The following is a 15,174-nucleotide window of genomic DNA, read 5'->3' as shown; positions in this document are numbered from 1 at the left end:
TTGGACTTGGTACTAGAAATAAAATAGAGTAATCATATGTAATAAATGACTGGTTTATTTTTTGGAATTTGTGCTCTTATATAAATATACTGTGTGGTGAAGGAGGAGGGTTAAAATTGAACCATTTAGATGGTTAAATTCCAATTCATGGGCTAGGCTGGATAAGGGGAGATTTGGCCCTAGGTTGGGGTGGATGTAGGTATTTAGATTGGGTTTTATACTCGTAGAAATTTCGACCTGGGTTTGATTATATTGGGACATATGTTGTCTTTAGAGAGTTTCATCGAGTATTTTGATGGTTAACGTTCTCCATGGGAAGTTTATTATTTTTATAATATCTTTTTCTGGGTATAAAATTGTCAATTTATTGTTGTATGGGTTTTTATGTAATTTCTTTTATTAATTTGTGTATTTTTAAACATGTTACTTTTTAATCACGAGTTAACAAATATTAAATAAAGACCTGTTGGGCCTGTCTCGTTTTACTTGCCCTCCTGGGCCGGAATGGCATGAAAAAGTATATTTTACTTCCTGTATTAAATTATGGAAATATAATATTAAAAATAATTGAAACAAGTTAAAAAAAAAAAACCCAGGAAAATGAAAGGAAAGGTTGCATTTCCACGTGGTGGGTGGCGTATTTTAGCAAAGCGCTTTCCTCCCATTAAATTGGACAGAACATGGAATCCGTCGCGTATCCCAATCGAATTTCATGATTCGGAAGTGAAAGGACCACTTTACCCCCAACCCCAAACGATAGCCATGACCATGAGTGTGTTTTAATGAATTCTTATTTTTCTTATCTCTTAATTATTTATTTAAAAATACAATTTAAATAAATATATCCTCCAGTGTCCAGTTCCCAGACTAAATAAATATATCCCTCCAGTGCCGAATTAAAAACGAAGCGGGCTTCCCACGCCATCACAGGGGCACTATTGTCAAATCGGATTCCACCAGTAACGGCGTCAAAAATCAAAATCATCCAATCCAAGCCCAAAATACTCTCTCGTCGTCTTGCAGGGACCCCGTTTTCTAGGGTTTCCTATTCTCGATGGTGGCTTACATGAATCTTCTGGATTTACGTATCCCGTTTTACCATTTCGGCGATTCCAGAAGCCGAGTGTGGTAGAGACACCACAGAGGCTCGTGGCTCTTACCTACCCCCAAGGGTTTCATTACCATATTCCATCAAGTGGTTCACAAATATACTACAGCTGGTCAACTCGATTTGGTTTTTGTTCTTCCTCAGTGCGCTGGTGTTTAAGATCAGGTTCTTGCAGAAGGTACGATTTACGAGCGGTTTTGAGGTTTGGATTTTGTCTATTCTATGTTTTCCCGTTTTGTTTGGATAAATACGTAAAAAAATGAGTTTAGATTGCTTGAGGATACTTTTACTGGTGTTTAACTCTGAACTTGCAGTTCGCAGTCGCGATCGATAAATAAGTTAGTTGTATCTTCCATTTTGTTTCTGGTTATGATAATATTCGTTTCTGGTTATCATAACCATTTTGTTTCTGGTTATGATAATATTTGTTTCATAAGAGGCGTTGCCAACTTTGAGGCTTAAAGAAATTAAGAGGGAAAGTTAATTCTCATGTACGCTCCCTAGGTTTTTTTTTTTTTTTCTCCCCCTTATCTGGCTTCTGTGGGTACAAAGAGACACCGTCAGTTACATGCTATTCCTTGCGGGGGAACATTTACATGATAAGAACTTTTCTGCAGACTAACTATTTCTTTTAGGTAGCTGGCATGTCCAGTCTAAGAGAAGGAAGTTAGTTGGAGTAGCTATTTCCGCGTCTCTGTGAACACCTTCCCTGTTGTCCTCCTTGTTTGTTTGAAGAATTGCTGAATCTTCTCTCCCGTTGAATTGGACCATCTTCAACACTTTTCCCTCCCTATCTGTGATGATTTGTGGAGCTTCCTAGGATAGCTTGAAATTGTAATTTGAACGTTGTCCTCCTGCAATTATGTGAAGCCTATGCATTTTCACTATCCCAGTGATGTGGGACTGTTTATTTCCTTATGCTTACATTCAGCTGCGGACTTTGGTAGTTAAGAGTGCATGACAGGGGAAGATGGTGGCGAGATTACATAGTTTTGATTGCAGAAATATGGCTAAGACTTACACTCATTCCCCATTCTTGACATCTTGCCTTTTTTTTTTACCATCTCTTGACACCCATTAAACGAAAGCATGACTTGGTGTAATTTGTTTATCTAGACTGTTTACCAAGGCACATGCACGTGGAAGCTAACAAGATCGGTTTATTGAAAGCTGTTATGAAGTTGTAATTAGATGTATGGACTTCTTGAGTGATATTGTTTGTTAATTGTTGCCATTCCCAAGATTCACACCAAGATCCTTGGTAAATGATGTCTAAGATATTGGGGTGCTGGAATCATGCTATCATAGGCCATACTTTCTCCATTTACAAGTGTGCTCCAATTATCAAATCAGTCAAAAAGAATAGTTGGTTATTTCCAACAATATGGAGAAGGGGCTGCCTAATTCTATTATCTTGAAGATTCTCTCACTGTTTTGAAGAATATTTAGCATGGAAGTGCACCATGGACTGTGGTTATTGCATGGTCTCGAATCTCTTTTTCTTGAGAATAACCATCTTACTATCTATTAATACCTGCTGACAGTAGGTAACCACTGGACTGATTGAGGGAAGCCATTACTTCCCTCAAGTTTAAGAGTAAGAACCCACCAGTTGATCATAGGTCCTGATTAAGTTCACCTTCATATCATACTGCAAGAGTAGATCATTATTGTGTTGGCTTCCTTTTAATTTTTCTGTTATCATGCATTATCTGCAATTATCCTTCTTGTAATGACACTTGAGTGGCTCAATTAGTTAAGGCTATGATCCTTGTGATGCACTTATGAAAGATACTAAGTGAGCAACAGGTCTGGATCCTCTAATAAGAGAAAGCAGTCTATTTTGTGTGCCAAAACTAGCATTCTGCAGTTCTATGCTCTGTATATCAGGAAGACCGAAGACCCTTTTTTGAGATAATTTACCTCCCAAAAGACACAGTGCCTGAGTGGTTATTTGAGCAATAACTTGTGATCTTAGGAATCTAGTGTGTAATACTTACAAGGACTTTCCTGGCTTTCTCCATGTATGTACATGTTATTTGAAAGATCTTCTTACAGATGAGCATTTCAGGATTGATTGCAGTAGGTTTATCAAGTGTACTCCTTTTGTTACCATTGAGGATCTTATTTATTGCTTATCACATCTACAAACTTTTTTTCTTTTTTTTGGGTAGGTATATTATATGCCTTTACACAGTGGAAATGAAAAAGTTTTTGGTCTCCCGGTGGTAGGCATTTATTCTAGATTTTGTTTTTAATAGGATCACTTTCCAACACTAAGTTATTTTAAGCATCTTTGTTATATGAGAGTAAAACAAGTCTCTTGTAGTTGCCCTAGCTGTCTTTTAGTTTCAGTAACTTTTATATTTATATTTGATTAAGAGGAGTTGTATGCCATGGATGGCAATTTTTTATGTTCTCTGTTAAGATTAGGAGCACTAGGTGTCAGCTTACCGAAGCGGACAATGATTTCCGATCACACAATAGAATGAGGAAAGCAGAAAGGAAAAGAATTGCACAGAAAGAGAGAGAGAGAGAGAGAGAGAGATAATGGAATCCAAGATTCTCTGATATTTCGTACATAATCGTAGGAAAGGATTCAGCCTATATATAGTTGGATACCTATCCTTCAGTGAGCTTTAATCGCCCACATGCACGAGAATGCACATGTTGCTAATGCAACAACTGATTTAGTACCACCCTCACAGTTAGCTAATATCAAATCCTTTCTTTCTACCCCTAACTATAGATAATTGCAGTGCTACCCCCCTTACATTAGGTTATTACATGACAATACCCCCCTCATCAAAAGTTTCTTATCCTCAAGAAATACTAAGGAGGCTTGCAGCTCGGGGAAATTGATTACGTAGATTTGGGAGGTATTCCCAAGTATTATTATCTGCATGTAGGCCCGACCAGTTGACTAATACTTGAGGGATGGGGGCTAATACTTGAGGGATGGGGGCTCCATGCTTGTAGATCACTCTTTTATCCATAATGGCTCTAGGTTCTTTCGGCTGCTCCACATTCTGTATAGAATTAGGCAGTGTAGGACTGACCTGTTGTTCGGACACTGATTTCTTGAGGAGCGAAACATGAAATACCGGGTGGATGTTAGAATTCTCTGGAAGCTATAGTTTGTAAGCCACACTGCCTACCTTGGCAATTATTAAAAATGGCCCATAGTATTTGGGTTGCAGCTTTGAGATAGGTCCTGAGGATAGGGACTTCAGGTGTCTTGGGTGTAATTTCAAATAGACTCTTTCCCCTTCTTGGAACTGCCGGTCACTTCTCTTTCTATCCGTAAATTGTTTCATGTGGTTTCTGGAATTGGCCAGCTTGGTCTTAATTAGTTGCAGGGCCTGTTGCCTTTGCTGGAGGTAGGTATCTAGGGCTGCCACTGAGGATGTCTCTCCCACCCCCGGAAGTAGTGGTGGTTTGTAACCATAAAGTGCTTCAAAAGGGGACCTTTTGATGGCACTATGGTGGCAAGAATTGTACCACCACTGAGCAGTGGCCAGCCACTTATGCTATGATTTTGGTTGTAGGAAGCATATACACCTCAAGTACATTTTTAGGCTTTGGGTTACTCTCTCCATTTGCCCATCAGATTCTGGGTGATAGGTTGTTGACATGTTCAACTTGACCCCCAATAGTTGCATTAACTCCTTCCAAAACAGTCTAGTGAAAATCTTATCCCTATCCGATACTATGGCCTTGGGTACTCCATGCAATGCTACTATCTGATCCATGAAGATTTTAGCAATTTCCCTAGCAGTATATGGATGAGATAGCCCCACAAAGTGGCTGTATTTGGTGAATCTGTCTACTATTACCATGATAGAATCCTTACCTTCTGACCTTGGAAGTCCCTCAATGAAGTCCATGGAGATGCTCTCCCAAGGCCTCCCAGGAACATTCTATGGTTGTAATAGTCTCGGATAGGCCACATTCTCTGTTTTGCACCTCTTGCAAGTGTCACACCCCATTACAAATTCCATAACTCCCTTCTTTAATCCCGGCCATTGAAAGAGTTGCCTCACCTTGTGATAAGTGTTGACAATGCCCGAATGTCCTCCCGTGGGTGAATTATGCAGAGCTTCAATCACTTTGTTTTTGAGTCTTTTTGTCATTTCCAAAACCATCCTTCCTCGATACTTGATGATGCTATTCACCAAGGTATATCCTGTTTTAGCTGTGGGGTTGATCACCAACTGTTACAGCAGTTCTTTAGTTGTTTCATCTGCTTCATAACTTGCACTGACTTCTTGGCACCAATCTGGGATTACCACAGTTACAACCGCCATTTGACCTTCTTCAAAACACCTCGACAAGGCATCTGCTGCATTGTTTTCCTTCCTTCTTCTATATTGGATAGAATAGTCTAACCCCATTAGTTTCGTCATCCCTTTTTGCTACAAATGAGTGTTTAACCGTTTTTGCAATAAAAAATTCAAACTCTCATGGTCTGTCTTGATCACAAATGTGCCTCCTTCCAAATAATGGCGCCATTTATCCACCGCCATCAATACAACCATCAATTCCTTCTCATATATACTTAATCCCAAGTGCTTAGGTGCCAACGCTTGGCTTAAGAAGGCTAGGGGTCTGCCCTCTTGAACCAATATAGCCCCTATTCCACTCGCACACGCATCCGTTTCAAGCACGAAGGGTTTGCTGAAATCCGGCAACCCTAACGTAGGAACATTGCTGACAGCTTGTTTAAGATTTGCAAATGCTTTTTTTGCCTCTGAACTCCAATTAAACCCATCATTCTTCAATAATTCTGTCAGGGGTTGACTGATGATCCCATAGTTTTGGACAAACCGGCGGTAGTAGCCCGTCAGCCCCAGAAATCCCCTCAGCCCTCTTACATTGGTAGGTCGCGGCCAGCCTATCATGGCTGCCACTTTGCTAGGATCAGTGCTCACTCCAGTTTTAGATATGATGTGGCCCAAGTATTCCACTTGTTCTTGAGCAAAGGCACATTTTGACTTTTCAATATACAATTGATTGAACCTAAGGACCTCAAAGGTGGCTTTTAAGTGGTAGATATGCTGATCAAAGGAGGGGCTGTAGATTAGAATATCATCAAAGAACACCGAAATGAATTTGCGGAGGTAGGGTTCAAAGATTCGGTTCATCAAGGATTGGAAAGTAGCCGGGGCGTTAGTCAAACCGAAAGGGATTACAAGAAATTCATAATGCCTTTGGTGGGTCTTGAAGGCTGTTTTGTGAATATCTTCGGGTTTCATTCGAATCTGATGATAACCCGACCTAAGATCTAATTTGGTAAAAACGGTGGCATACTTAAGTTCATTAAGTAAATCTTCTACTATGGGTATGGGAAACTTGTCTTTGATGGTTATGGAGTTTAGTTGTCGATAATCAACACAAAATCTCCATGTTCCATCTTTCTTTTTGACAAGCAAAACAGGTGAGGCAAAGGGACTGTTGCTGGGTTGGATGATAGATTTACTTAACATATCCTTGATGAGTAGCTCAATTTCAGATTTCTGTTTAGGGGAGTATCGGTAAGATCTTAGGTTCACAGGTTCGGCTTGAGGTTTCAAGGTAATAGAATGATCAAAAATTCTTTTGGGTGGAAGGGAATGGGGTTCAGCAAAGAGGTATAACTCAATCAAAAGTAGATTAAAAGAGTCTAGTTCTTGTACCTTTCTCTGGTTGGATGTCTTGCTACTGACCACTACACATACCTCTCCTTCTTGACTAGGGGTTTCCTCGGAAATTTCCACAGTATGGAGGGAGAAGAGTTGAGCCACCTTTGGAATTCTGCCCTTGAACATCCTTCTTAGCCGTTTACCCGAGATGATTTTACCACTGTTGTTAGAATCTTACGATTCACGTTTCGAATCGTACGATTCAACTCGATTCATATAGAAATCGAGTCGAATCTATAGGGTGAATCTAAAATCCCTTAGAATCGTACGATTCACGATTCGAATCGTACGATTCGACTCGATTCATATAGAAATCGAGTCGAATTTATAGGGTGAATCAACTATGAATCAGACGAATCGACCGTGAATCACATGAATAGCACGATTCGTCAGATTCATCCAATTCGTGTGACTTCATCTGCATGTGCGCTTTAATCAAATATTTGTTCGATTTGGCTATCTTTGAAAACAAAAAAGATGATGAAAATGATGATGCTCTTGAACTTGAAGATGAAGATGATTGATAACTAGTGAAGATTATGGACAATTGAGCTTATTAGTAACTTTATAGTTGTAGGTTTTTTTATTTTTGTTTTATTTTATTTTTTTTCTAGCTTGTTATTTTGAAAGTGGTTTGGTTTGGTGCAATTTGAATTTAAAGGCAACATGAATATATTTTTGCCTTTTAGTATAATTTTAAATTTAGCAAATATATTTAGAAGTTTATTTATCTATTTATATTTAAAAGAATTGATCATGGTGGACACATTATTTATTTTCTATGGATATATATTATTTATAGTTGAAATTGAGAATGTGTATTGAATTTTACGATTCGATTCGATTCTCGATTCATAAAATAAGGATTTCGATTCTCGATTCGAATATCGATTTAGCAACTATGGATTTTACACACCCCCATTTCCACATTGCCCGTTAGGACCTTTTTGTTGCCATCCTTTTCGAAAGTCACCTCCATCTTATTGAAATCAAAGCTGATTGGGCCCACTCTCTTCATCCAATCCACCCCCAACACTACATCACAACCTCCCAACTTTAGCAGCCTAAGATCCGTTGAAAATCTTTCTCCGTTCATCTCCCAGCAGAAACCCTTACAAGACGATTGACTCACCACCTTGTTGCCATTGGCAACCGTTACTGATAGGGGATTGGACAGGCTTACCTCACACCCCAGTCTTCTTGCCACAACTTCATCCAAGAAGCTGTGGATACTCCCACTATCTATGAGAACCATGATCAACTGATTGTTCACTCTTTCTTCCACCTTGATAACCTTGCTATTGTTCACCCCCATCAAAGCATGCAAAGAGATTTCCCCTTGGTCCTCTTTCTCATTTTCTGAGAGTTCTTCTCCTTCCCTAGTTTCCTCGTCTTCCCTTTCTAACAGCAACAACTGCCTCTTACACTTGTGTCCCACGAAATACCTATCCCCACATTTGTAACATAAGCCAGCTACCCTCCTTTGTTCCATCAGTTTACCTCCCATGGTCTGTACTGGATTGGGGGTAGGTAGGGCCAATACACCTCTATCGTTGGACCCCCCTTCTCTGGGTGCCAACCTATTCGCTTGCCACCCTCTTGTTATCACCCCCCTCATTTGATTCCTCTGTTTTTTTATCATTGCTTCAACGATCATTTCTTGCAGCCTTGCACCTTCCACTGCTTGCTTCACCGTATGGGGCTGTAACATCTTTACCATAGGCCGCACCTCATCCCCTAAGCCGCTGATAAAACTTGAGACATAGTACTCCTCAGATAGTTGAGGGTTGTGCACCATCATCATCGATCTCAGCTTCTCAAATTTCTGTTGATAGGCCTGGACCGTTCCTTCTTGTTTGAGCTTATTAAACTCTTCGATTACATCCCTCATGCTTTTATCTCCGAACCTCACACAAAGGTCCTCTACAAACACACACCAAGGGCTTCCCTCCTTAATCGCGAGCCATGCTTGATACCAAGCATCTCCCATGTCATTCAAGTAAGCAGAAGCCAAGGTGATCTTCTGTTGTTCCGGAATTTGATATAGGGAGAAGACTCGCTCACACCTTTGTGTCCACCACCTTGGATTCTCCCCTTCAAACACTGGAATCTCGAGCTTTGGCATGGGATAATTCGGGTTGTGCCGATTGACCGGTGCTCCCTGCCTCCTTTCTCGTACATTCTCCCCCACCGTGTTTGTCTCGAACTCAAAATCTGACGTTCCTATCGGTTGCGGTTCTACCCCCACTCCGGGAAAAATGGGCTCCGTTCTTTCCTCGGAGGAAACTTGGGAGAGAGCCTTATGGGTTGTTGATTTGTGAACATTTGCGCAATCAACTATATTTGCTCCATCAGCTGTTCTCGCAACAAGTTGCTCTGCTCGCGACTCTCCACCCTCCAGCGTTCCATCGCTTGGTCGATCTGGGAATCCACTCCAGCTCCAATAGAGGTTTCGAGCGTTCCCACTCGATTTTGCATCTCTGTTGTTGTCGCCGTCACCTACTGGAGCTGAGACTCCATTTGTTTCATCCTCGTTCCGTCGGCCATGATTAAATTTTCTTGTGAATATTGTTGTCGCCCAAGAGCTGCTTTGATACCAAGATTGTCAGCTTCCCGAAGCGCACAGTGATTTCCGATCACACAGTAGAATGAGGAAAGCAGAAAGGAAAAGAATTGCACAGAAAGAGAGAAAGAGAGAGAGGGAGAGAATGGAATCCAAGATTCTCTGATATTTCGTACATAACCGTAGGAAAGGATTCAACCTATATATAGCTGGATACCTATCCTTTAGTGAGCTGTAACCGCCCACATGCATGAAAATGTACATGCTGCTAATGCAACAACTGATTTAGTACCACCCTCACAGCTAGCTAATATCAAATGCTTTCTTTCTACCCCTAACTATAGATAATTGCAGTGCCACCCCCCCTTATAGAGGTTATTACATGACACTAGGATCCTCTCAATTCAATGCCATTCTCTCTCACTCTTAGTCGGAACTAGAAACAACAACAGAAATAATAAACTGAAAAACAAGAACAAAATTTAAATGAATGAAAACAGACATGAAAGAATCAAACCACAAGAAGAGACAAGTGATATATCCTGGTTCGGATTGCACTAGTTGCAACCCTACATCCAGCATCCAAACCCCCAAAGAGCTTGTCTTTCTATTATTGATTAAACCGATTAGTACAATGGCAGCCCTTCTCTTTCTATATCCGAGTACAACAATCTTTCATCCCACAAGATTGCAAAGCTTCCAGCCTTTCTCTCAGAATGAAATTGCACTCAATAACAATAGAAACGAGAAGATGATCGATCACTCTCTTCCCTCTTTATCCCACCCGAGTACAATCTTCTTGGAGATTACATAGAACTTTCTTGGACACAAGTCTTTCCTCTCACGCACTGCACTTGAACATAGAGAATGAGAATGAATTGTGTTGCACGCACACCCCATGCCCTCTATTTATAGAGTAGGCGGATATCTCAATGAAGACATAAACATATTTACAATTTAACCCCGCCAACTATCACTAATTATAGATTGGGATATAAACTCCTATTAATTCTTCATTGGCCCTCAAATGCACTGCTTTCACTGATTTTCTTATCCTATACTCAAGACAACATTTTAACATTCTTTGACTACCACTTGTTGTTGTGTTGATTTTTAGTTACTCCATTGACCAGTAAATATTGTTTGCTTCTGTTCTGGATGTTAATTTCCCTAAAGTAATGTTTTTCTTCTTTTTTCCATGATTTCTATTTTCTAGGTTCTTATATTTTTTTGGTTGGTATTATATTTTGTTAGTTTGAATCCTTGCATATATTAAACTTTAGTCTTGTGATTTCTTATTTTTTCAACCCCCTCCAAAAAAAGGAAAAATAGAGGAAAATAGGTAAAATTTTCTGGCACTACATATTTGCCCCCTTTCTATGTTTCAGGTTGATGATTTGCAATTTGCCCATACACGGGGAGTGGAACCATTTGCTATTTTATAGATGTATTATTAGTTATGAGATCATCCTTTTTACACTGTGATAGTGGTTTTGGTGTCTGTAATAAACAAGTGCAAGACAAATTGCTTTATTTGAGAGGGTAAAATGCCATCTAATTATCTCTCCAGTCTAAGCACTGCATTCAAGCGGGTGATTCGGAGATCATATCAGGGCAAGGAGGTGGATTCCAAGACTCGGTGGGAGTTTTTATTGGCCAGGGGAAATTGTTGTTTGGTTACGATAGGCTGTTCCACTCTGCACCATTTTCAACACTGTGTGATCTGCACATGGTTGTACAATCTGGAACTGTTGTTGCTGCCCAATCAAATTTGCATTTAGTAAGCCGAAGAAGAAATCTTTCAGTTATTGGAGCACTTTCACGGACATTTTCAATTCCGTCTGTGTCAGGGCCTTCGTTACAGGTTTGTGGTTATCACGTCGATCGTCTACTATCTGAAACCAGCCCCTTTCCTTCGGACATAGAATTTCAGAAGAAACAAATGGCTGTTTGTGGTTCTAGATCTGTCTTTAGTGACTGTTCCTTACACAATGTAGCTTCAAAGCTTGGGCATCTCTCTATGTCTGCCAATAATGCTGCTACCTGTTGCCGCAGTAGAAGTTCTGACAATTGCAGAAAAGCCAGTATGAGTTTGAGAAAAAAAGAACAGCCCAACAATTTGTTTCTTTATGGATATTTCATGTACAGTATTGCGAAGAGGAGGGGCAACTCTATTCCACACATGGAGTTTGGATTCCGGGGCTTCCATAGCTCATCACCTGCGTGCTCATCTGCAGGTACTGCTCCGGATGTGTCATTTGACAACTCTGGACGGGAGGATCAACTTGCAAGTTCTACAGTTTCTCCAGAGCAGTATGTTTTCCTCAGTTTTTTTTAAATTCAAGTCTTGAATCAGAAATTTATTGAGCATTCATAAAATATGCTGTAAATTATCAATTGGCGTTGTAGCAACTTCTATTTTATAGCTTATATATCTTTAGTATCATACAGTGGGATGTTATTCTTTTGAAAATTGTAGGCTGAATGTCTTACACTGTTGATTACTACAATGACAAACTGAATTGTACATTCTTGTGTGAAGATCCAATTTTGTTGCAAGATGTCTTTTCGTGTAAGCAAATCCGGCACTGTTGAAGTGTTATCTTCTCATTTATTAAGTTGCTTGTTGTGTTGATTGCAGGAAGGACCTAGCAGAGAGAGCACTCAAGCTGAATTCAGGTTCATGCTATCTGCCTCATCCTGACAAAGAAGAAACTGGCGGGGAGGATGCTCACTTTATCTGTGCAGATGAGCAAGCAATTGGTGTAGCAGATGGTGTCGGTGGTTGGGCTGATTTGGGTGTTGATTCTGGGCAATTTGCTCGTGAACTTATGTCTAATTCAGTAGCTGCAATTAGGGAAGAACCCAAGGGTTCCATTGACCCAGCCAGGGTCTTGGAGAAAGCTCACTCAAGTACAAAATCCAGAGGGTCCTCAACTGCTTGTATCATTGCACTCACAGGCCAGGTATTGCACTTCCAGTTTAGGTGCTTTCTCTATTGTAATGCTTCCATAAGTTGCTGTTACCTTGAAAGTTCTAAATCTTGGCTTCATGTTGGCTTTTTCCTTTACAGTAAGTTTCAAGTGACCTTGCCAAAGCAAGGATTTATCTGTTATATGTCTGTTGTTTGAAATTTGTTAGTCCCAGTCATATTTTATGTCCTAGATATCAACTGAACCTCTAGTAATTGATTCCCCCTACTGGAATCCAAATTAATCATATTAGAGTTCTGTACTATTATGTCTGCCTAGTTGTCCAGTTAACTTTTCATATCACCCCATGCCGCTGCTCACAAAACAAAAAAAAGGAACTTTTTCTTTACCTGATATTGCTTTGGTTTAATGTTATTATGTTCACAAATACAACCCACATCGAAGGAACAGACCCAAAAGATCAATTTATCCTGTATAATGACATTCCATGAGATAGGCTTGCATCTGAGGTTGTTGAAGGTTTGTATCTATTGAATGCATGCTTTTCCTCTTATATGTAAGATTTCAATTACCTCATTGTTTGACAAAAGGATCTGAGATTTGCATCTGGTTGGTATAATGTCTACGTCACCTTACCATTAAAAACCTTTGTTAAATTGGCATACAATGTATTGTTTTAATGATTCTTTATTTGGAATGTCTATTTTGTTTGTTTTGCAGAACTGTGCTTACCGTTTTGCTTTGGTTTGTAGGGTTTACATGCAATTAATTTGGGAGACAGCGGGTTTATAGTGGTTAGAGATGGATGCACCATTTTCCGGTCCCCTGTACAGCAGCATGATTTCAATTTCACATTTCAATTGGAAAGTGGATATAGTGGTGATTTGCCTAGCTCTGGTCAGGTTAGTCATTGCACCTCCCTGTCGTGTTGTTAATGTTGTTCAGAAATTATGTTCTTTCAGATTTTTTGAGCTCATAAGTTTGTATGGCATATATCTAGTAATTTTGAGTGATGTGAATGGAGGAACATTCATTCAATTCAATGCCTGTGTAGTCACGATTCCTATTTCCACTGTCATAACCTTAGGAGCAATAGAGGGGCAATATTGTAATAGGCTTATAATAATTTGTTAGGAGCATAGGGGTGCTGTTATGATTCAATTAGCAATCAAATTTTCCTATAAAAGGGCTACTATAAGAGGGCTACTATAAGAGGAGGGGATTATGCTTGAATTGATTAAATGAAACTCTAATTCTCTCTTTACAATTCTCTCCAATCTCCCTCTCGTTTCTCTCTATTGCTCTCCCTCATTTCTCTCTAAATTCTTCCCCATTTTTGTCCAATTCCCCCCCCCCCTCATTCTGTTCTTGATTTTACTTCAATAGGATCCTTCGATTCCCAATAACTCTCTCTAATTACTTCTTAAACCTGTTATGAACCCTAGGTTCATGACAAAATGGTATCAGAGTCAATCCTTCCTCGATTGTAAACAAAATCGTTCTCTGGAAGTTGTAAGTGAGTTGGTCGATTTTTTATCGCCTGTAATTCCCATCGCTGATACATAGCAGAGCCGGCGACCTTTGTTAATCGCAACAAAGTTGGCGGTTTGGGTAGACGGACAGAGGTGGGCTGATGTCAACCGTCGAGCATGCCAGAGGAGACGCGAACGGACGGTAGTTCACGAGAGGTGGTAGTCTGTCGAAGGTGAAGTGGACAACCCCGAGGGTTGCGATTGTTCAAGGCGAGCCTGAGTCTGTCAAAGGTGAAGCGGACGATCTAGAGGGGGTTGCGACTGTCTAAGGTGAGCGTGAGTCCGCCGGAGGTGAAGCGGACAGCCCAGAGCGTTGTGACCACACAAGAAGACCATTTCGACCCAGATCGATAAGCTTGCTATTGGTGCGGCTGTGGTGTTGCGGTTTTGATCATGAATTTCGATCGGAGTTCGGTGAGTGTTGCAGTCGAGTCAATTGCAGTAGGTTTCTAGCGATTGTGCAGCGAGTGTCGCGGCTGTTGTCAAATTACGGTCGGTGATTGGGCAGAATTAGGGGAAGGAAGCTTTGATGCATCACTGGTTGGGCTGTCATTGGCAAGAGGTTTGTGACTGGTAGTGAAGCTTCCAACCGGTGTGTTGCAAGTGCTACGACTAACTTGCCATAAGCTGAAGCAGTTTTGAGGCCAAACGATTGTGAACTAGAAGGCGCAGCAGAGCCAAGTTATCCTCGTGGCTGTAATGGACCAATGATTAGAATTTTCGTTTAACTTTTGGAGGTGAGTAGGCCGGTGTTTCCGACGGTAATTCCAGCAAGTATTAGGTATTATTGTAGCAAGCGAGATAGGATATTCGGTAGCCCTAGGCGACTTTTGAAGGCCGATCAAAGTTGCCTAAAATAGGATAGACTCCAAAGCAGAACAGTGCCTGTAATTTGCCATTTCTTGGATCAGTTCAGAGGTGACTATTGTGAAACAGATACAAAAAGGAAGTGTTGGATTAAGGATGTACAGAGCTCCTGATTATTGACCTTTGTCTTATATTGCTCGTGAGAAGTTTGCTATGGGAAGCAATGCACGCATGAGGCAATTGAAGCCTCAATGGCAACAGAAGAAGGCTGCATTTTCAATTGGAAACAACAGGAACCATGAGCAAAAGTTGGATAATGAGTTTAGCAGAATTGACAAGGTAACCGGTAGTGGGATACATGGAACGTGTTAAGAGTAGATCACATCACTCCACATATTCTCTCAACTCAAATAGCTCTCCTTAGGCACTCGTACACCAGATAACATAAGCAATATAAACACCACAAGAAATAAGAAAACTAAAATAGCAAGAACACACACATAATTTATCCTGGTTCGGTCTTGGGAACAAGACCTACATCCAGACTGCT

General features: G+C 40.4%; 1 protein-coding gene across 1 annotated transcript in view; it reads left to right on the top strand.

Moving 5' to 3' along the window:
* Window positions 1-1,137: 1,137 nt before the first annotated feature.
* Window positions 1,138-15,174, top strand: part of LOC127807570 (probable protein phosphatase 2C 55) — a 28,190-nt gene continuing 14,153 nt past the window's right edge. The window contains 5 exon segments of the mRNA XM_052345534.1: window positions 1,138-1,286; window positions 10,741-10,972; window positions 10,975-11,665; window positions 11,994-12,318; window positions 13,038-13,187. Coding sequence (XP_052201494.1) covers window positions 10,900-10,972; window positions 10,975-11,665; window positions 11,994-12,318; window positions 13,038-13,187 — 1,239 coding nt within the window. The 5' untranslated portion in view covers window positions 1,138-1,286; window positions 10,741-10,899.

Source organism: Diospyros lotus, chromosome 8 (genome assembly GCF_014633365.1).
Source record: "Diospyros lotus cultivar Yz01 chromosome 8, ASM1463336v1, whole genome shotgun sequence".
Taxonomy (NCBI): Eukaryota; Viridiplantae; Streptophyta; class Magnoliopsida; order Ericales; family Ebenaceae; genus Diospyros; species Diospyros lotus.
This window is presented reverse-complemented; position numbering and strand designations above follow the sequence as displayed.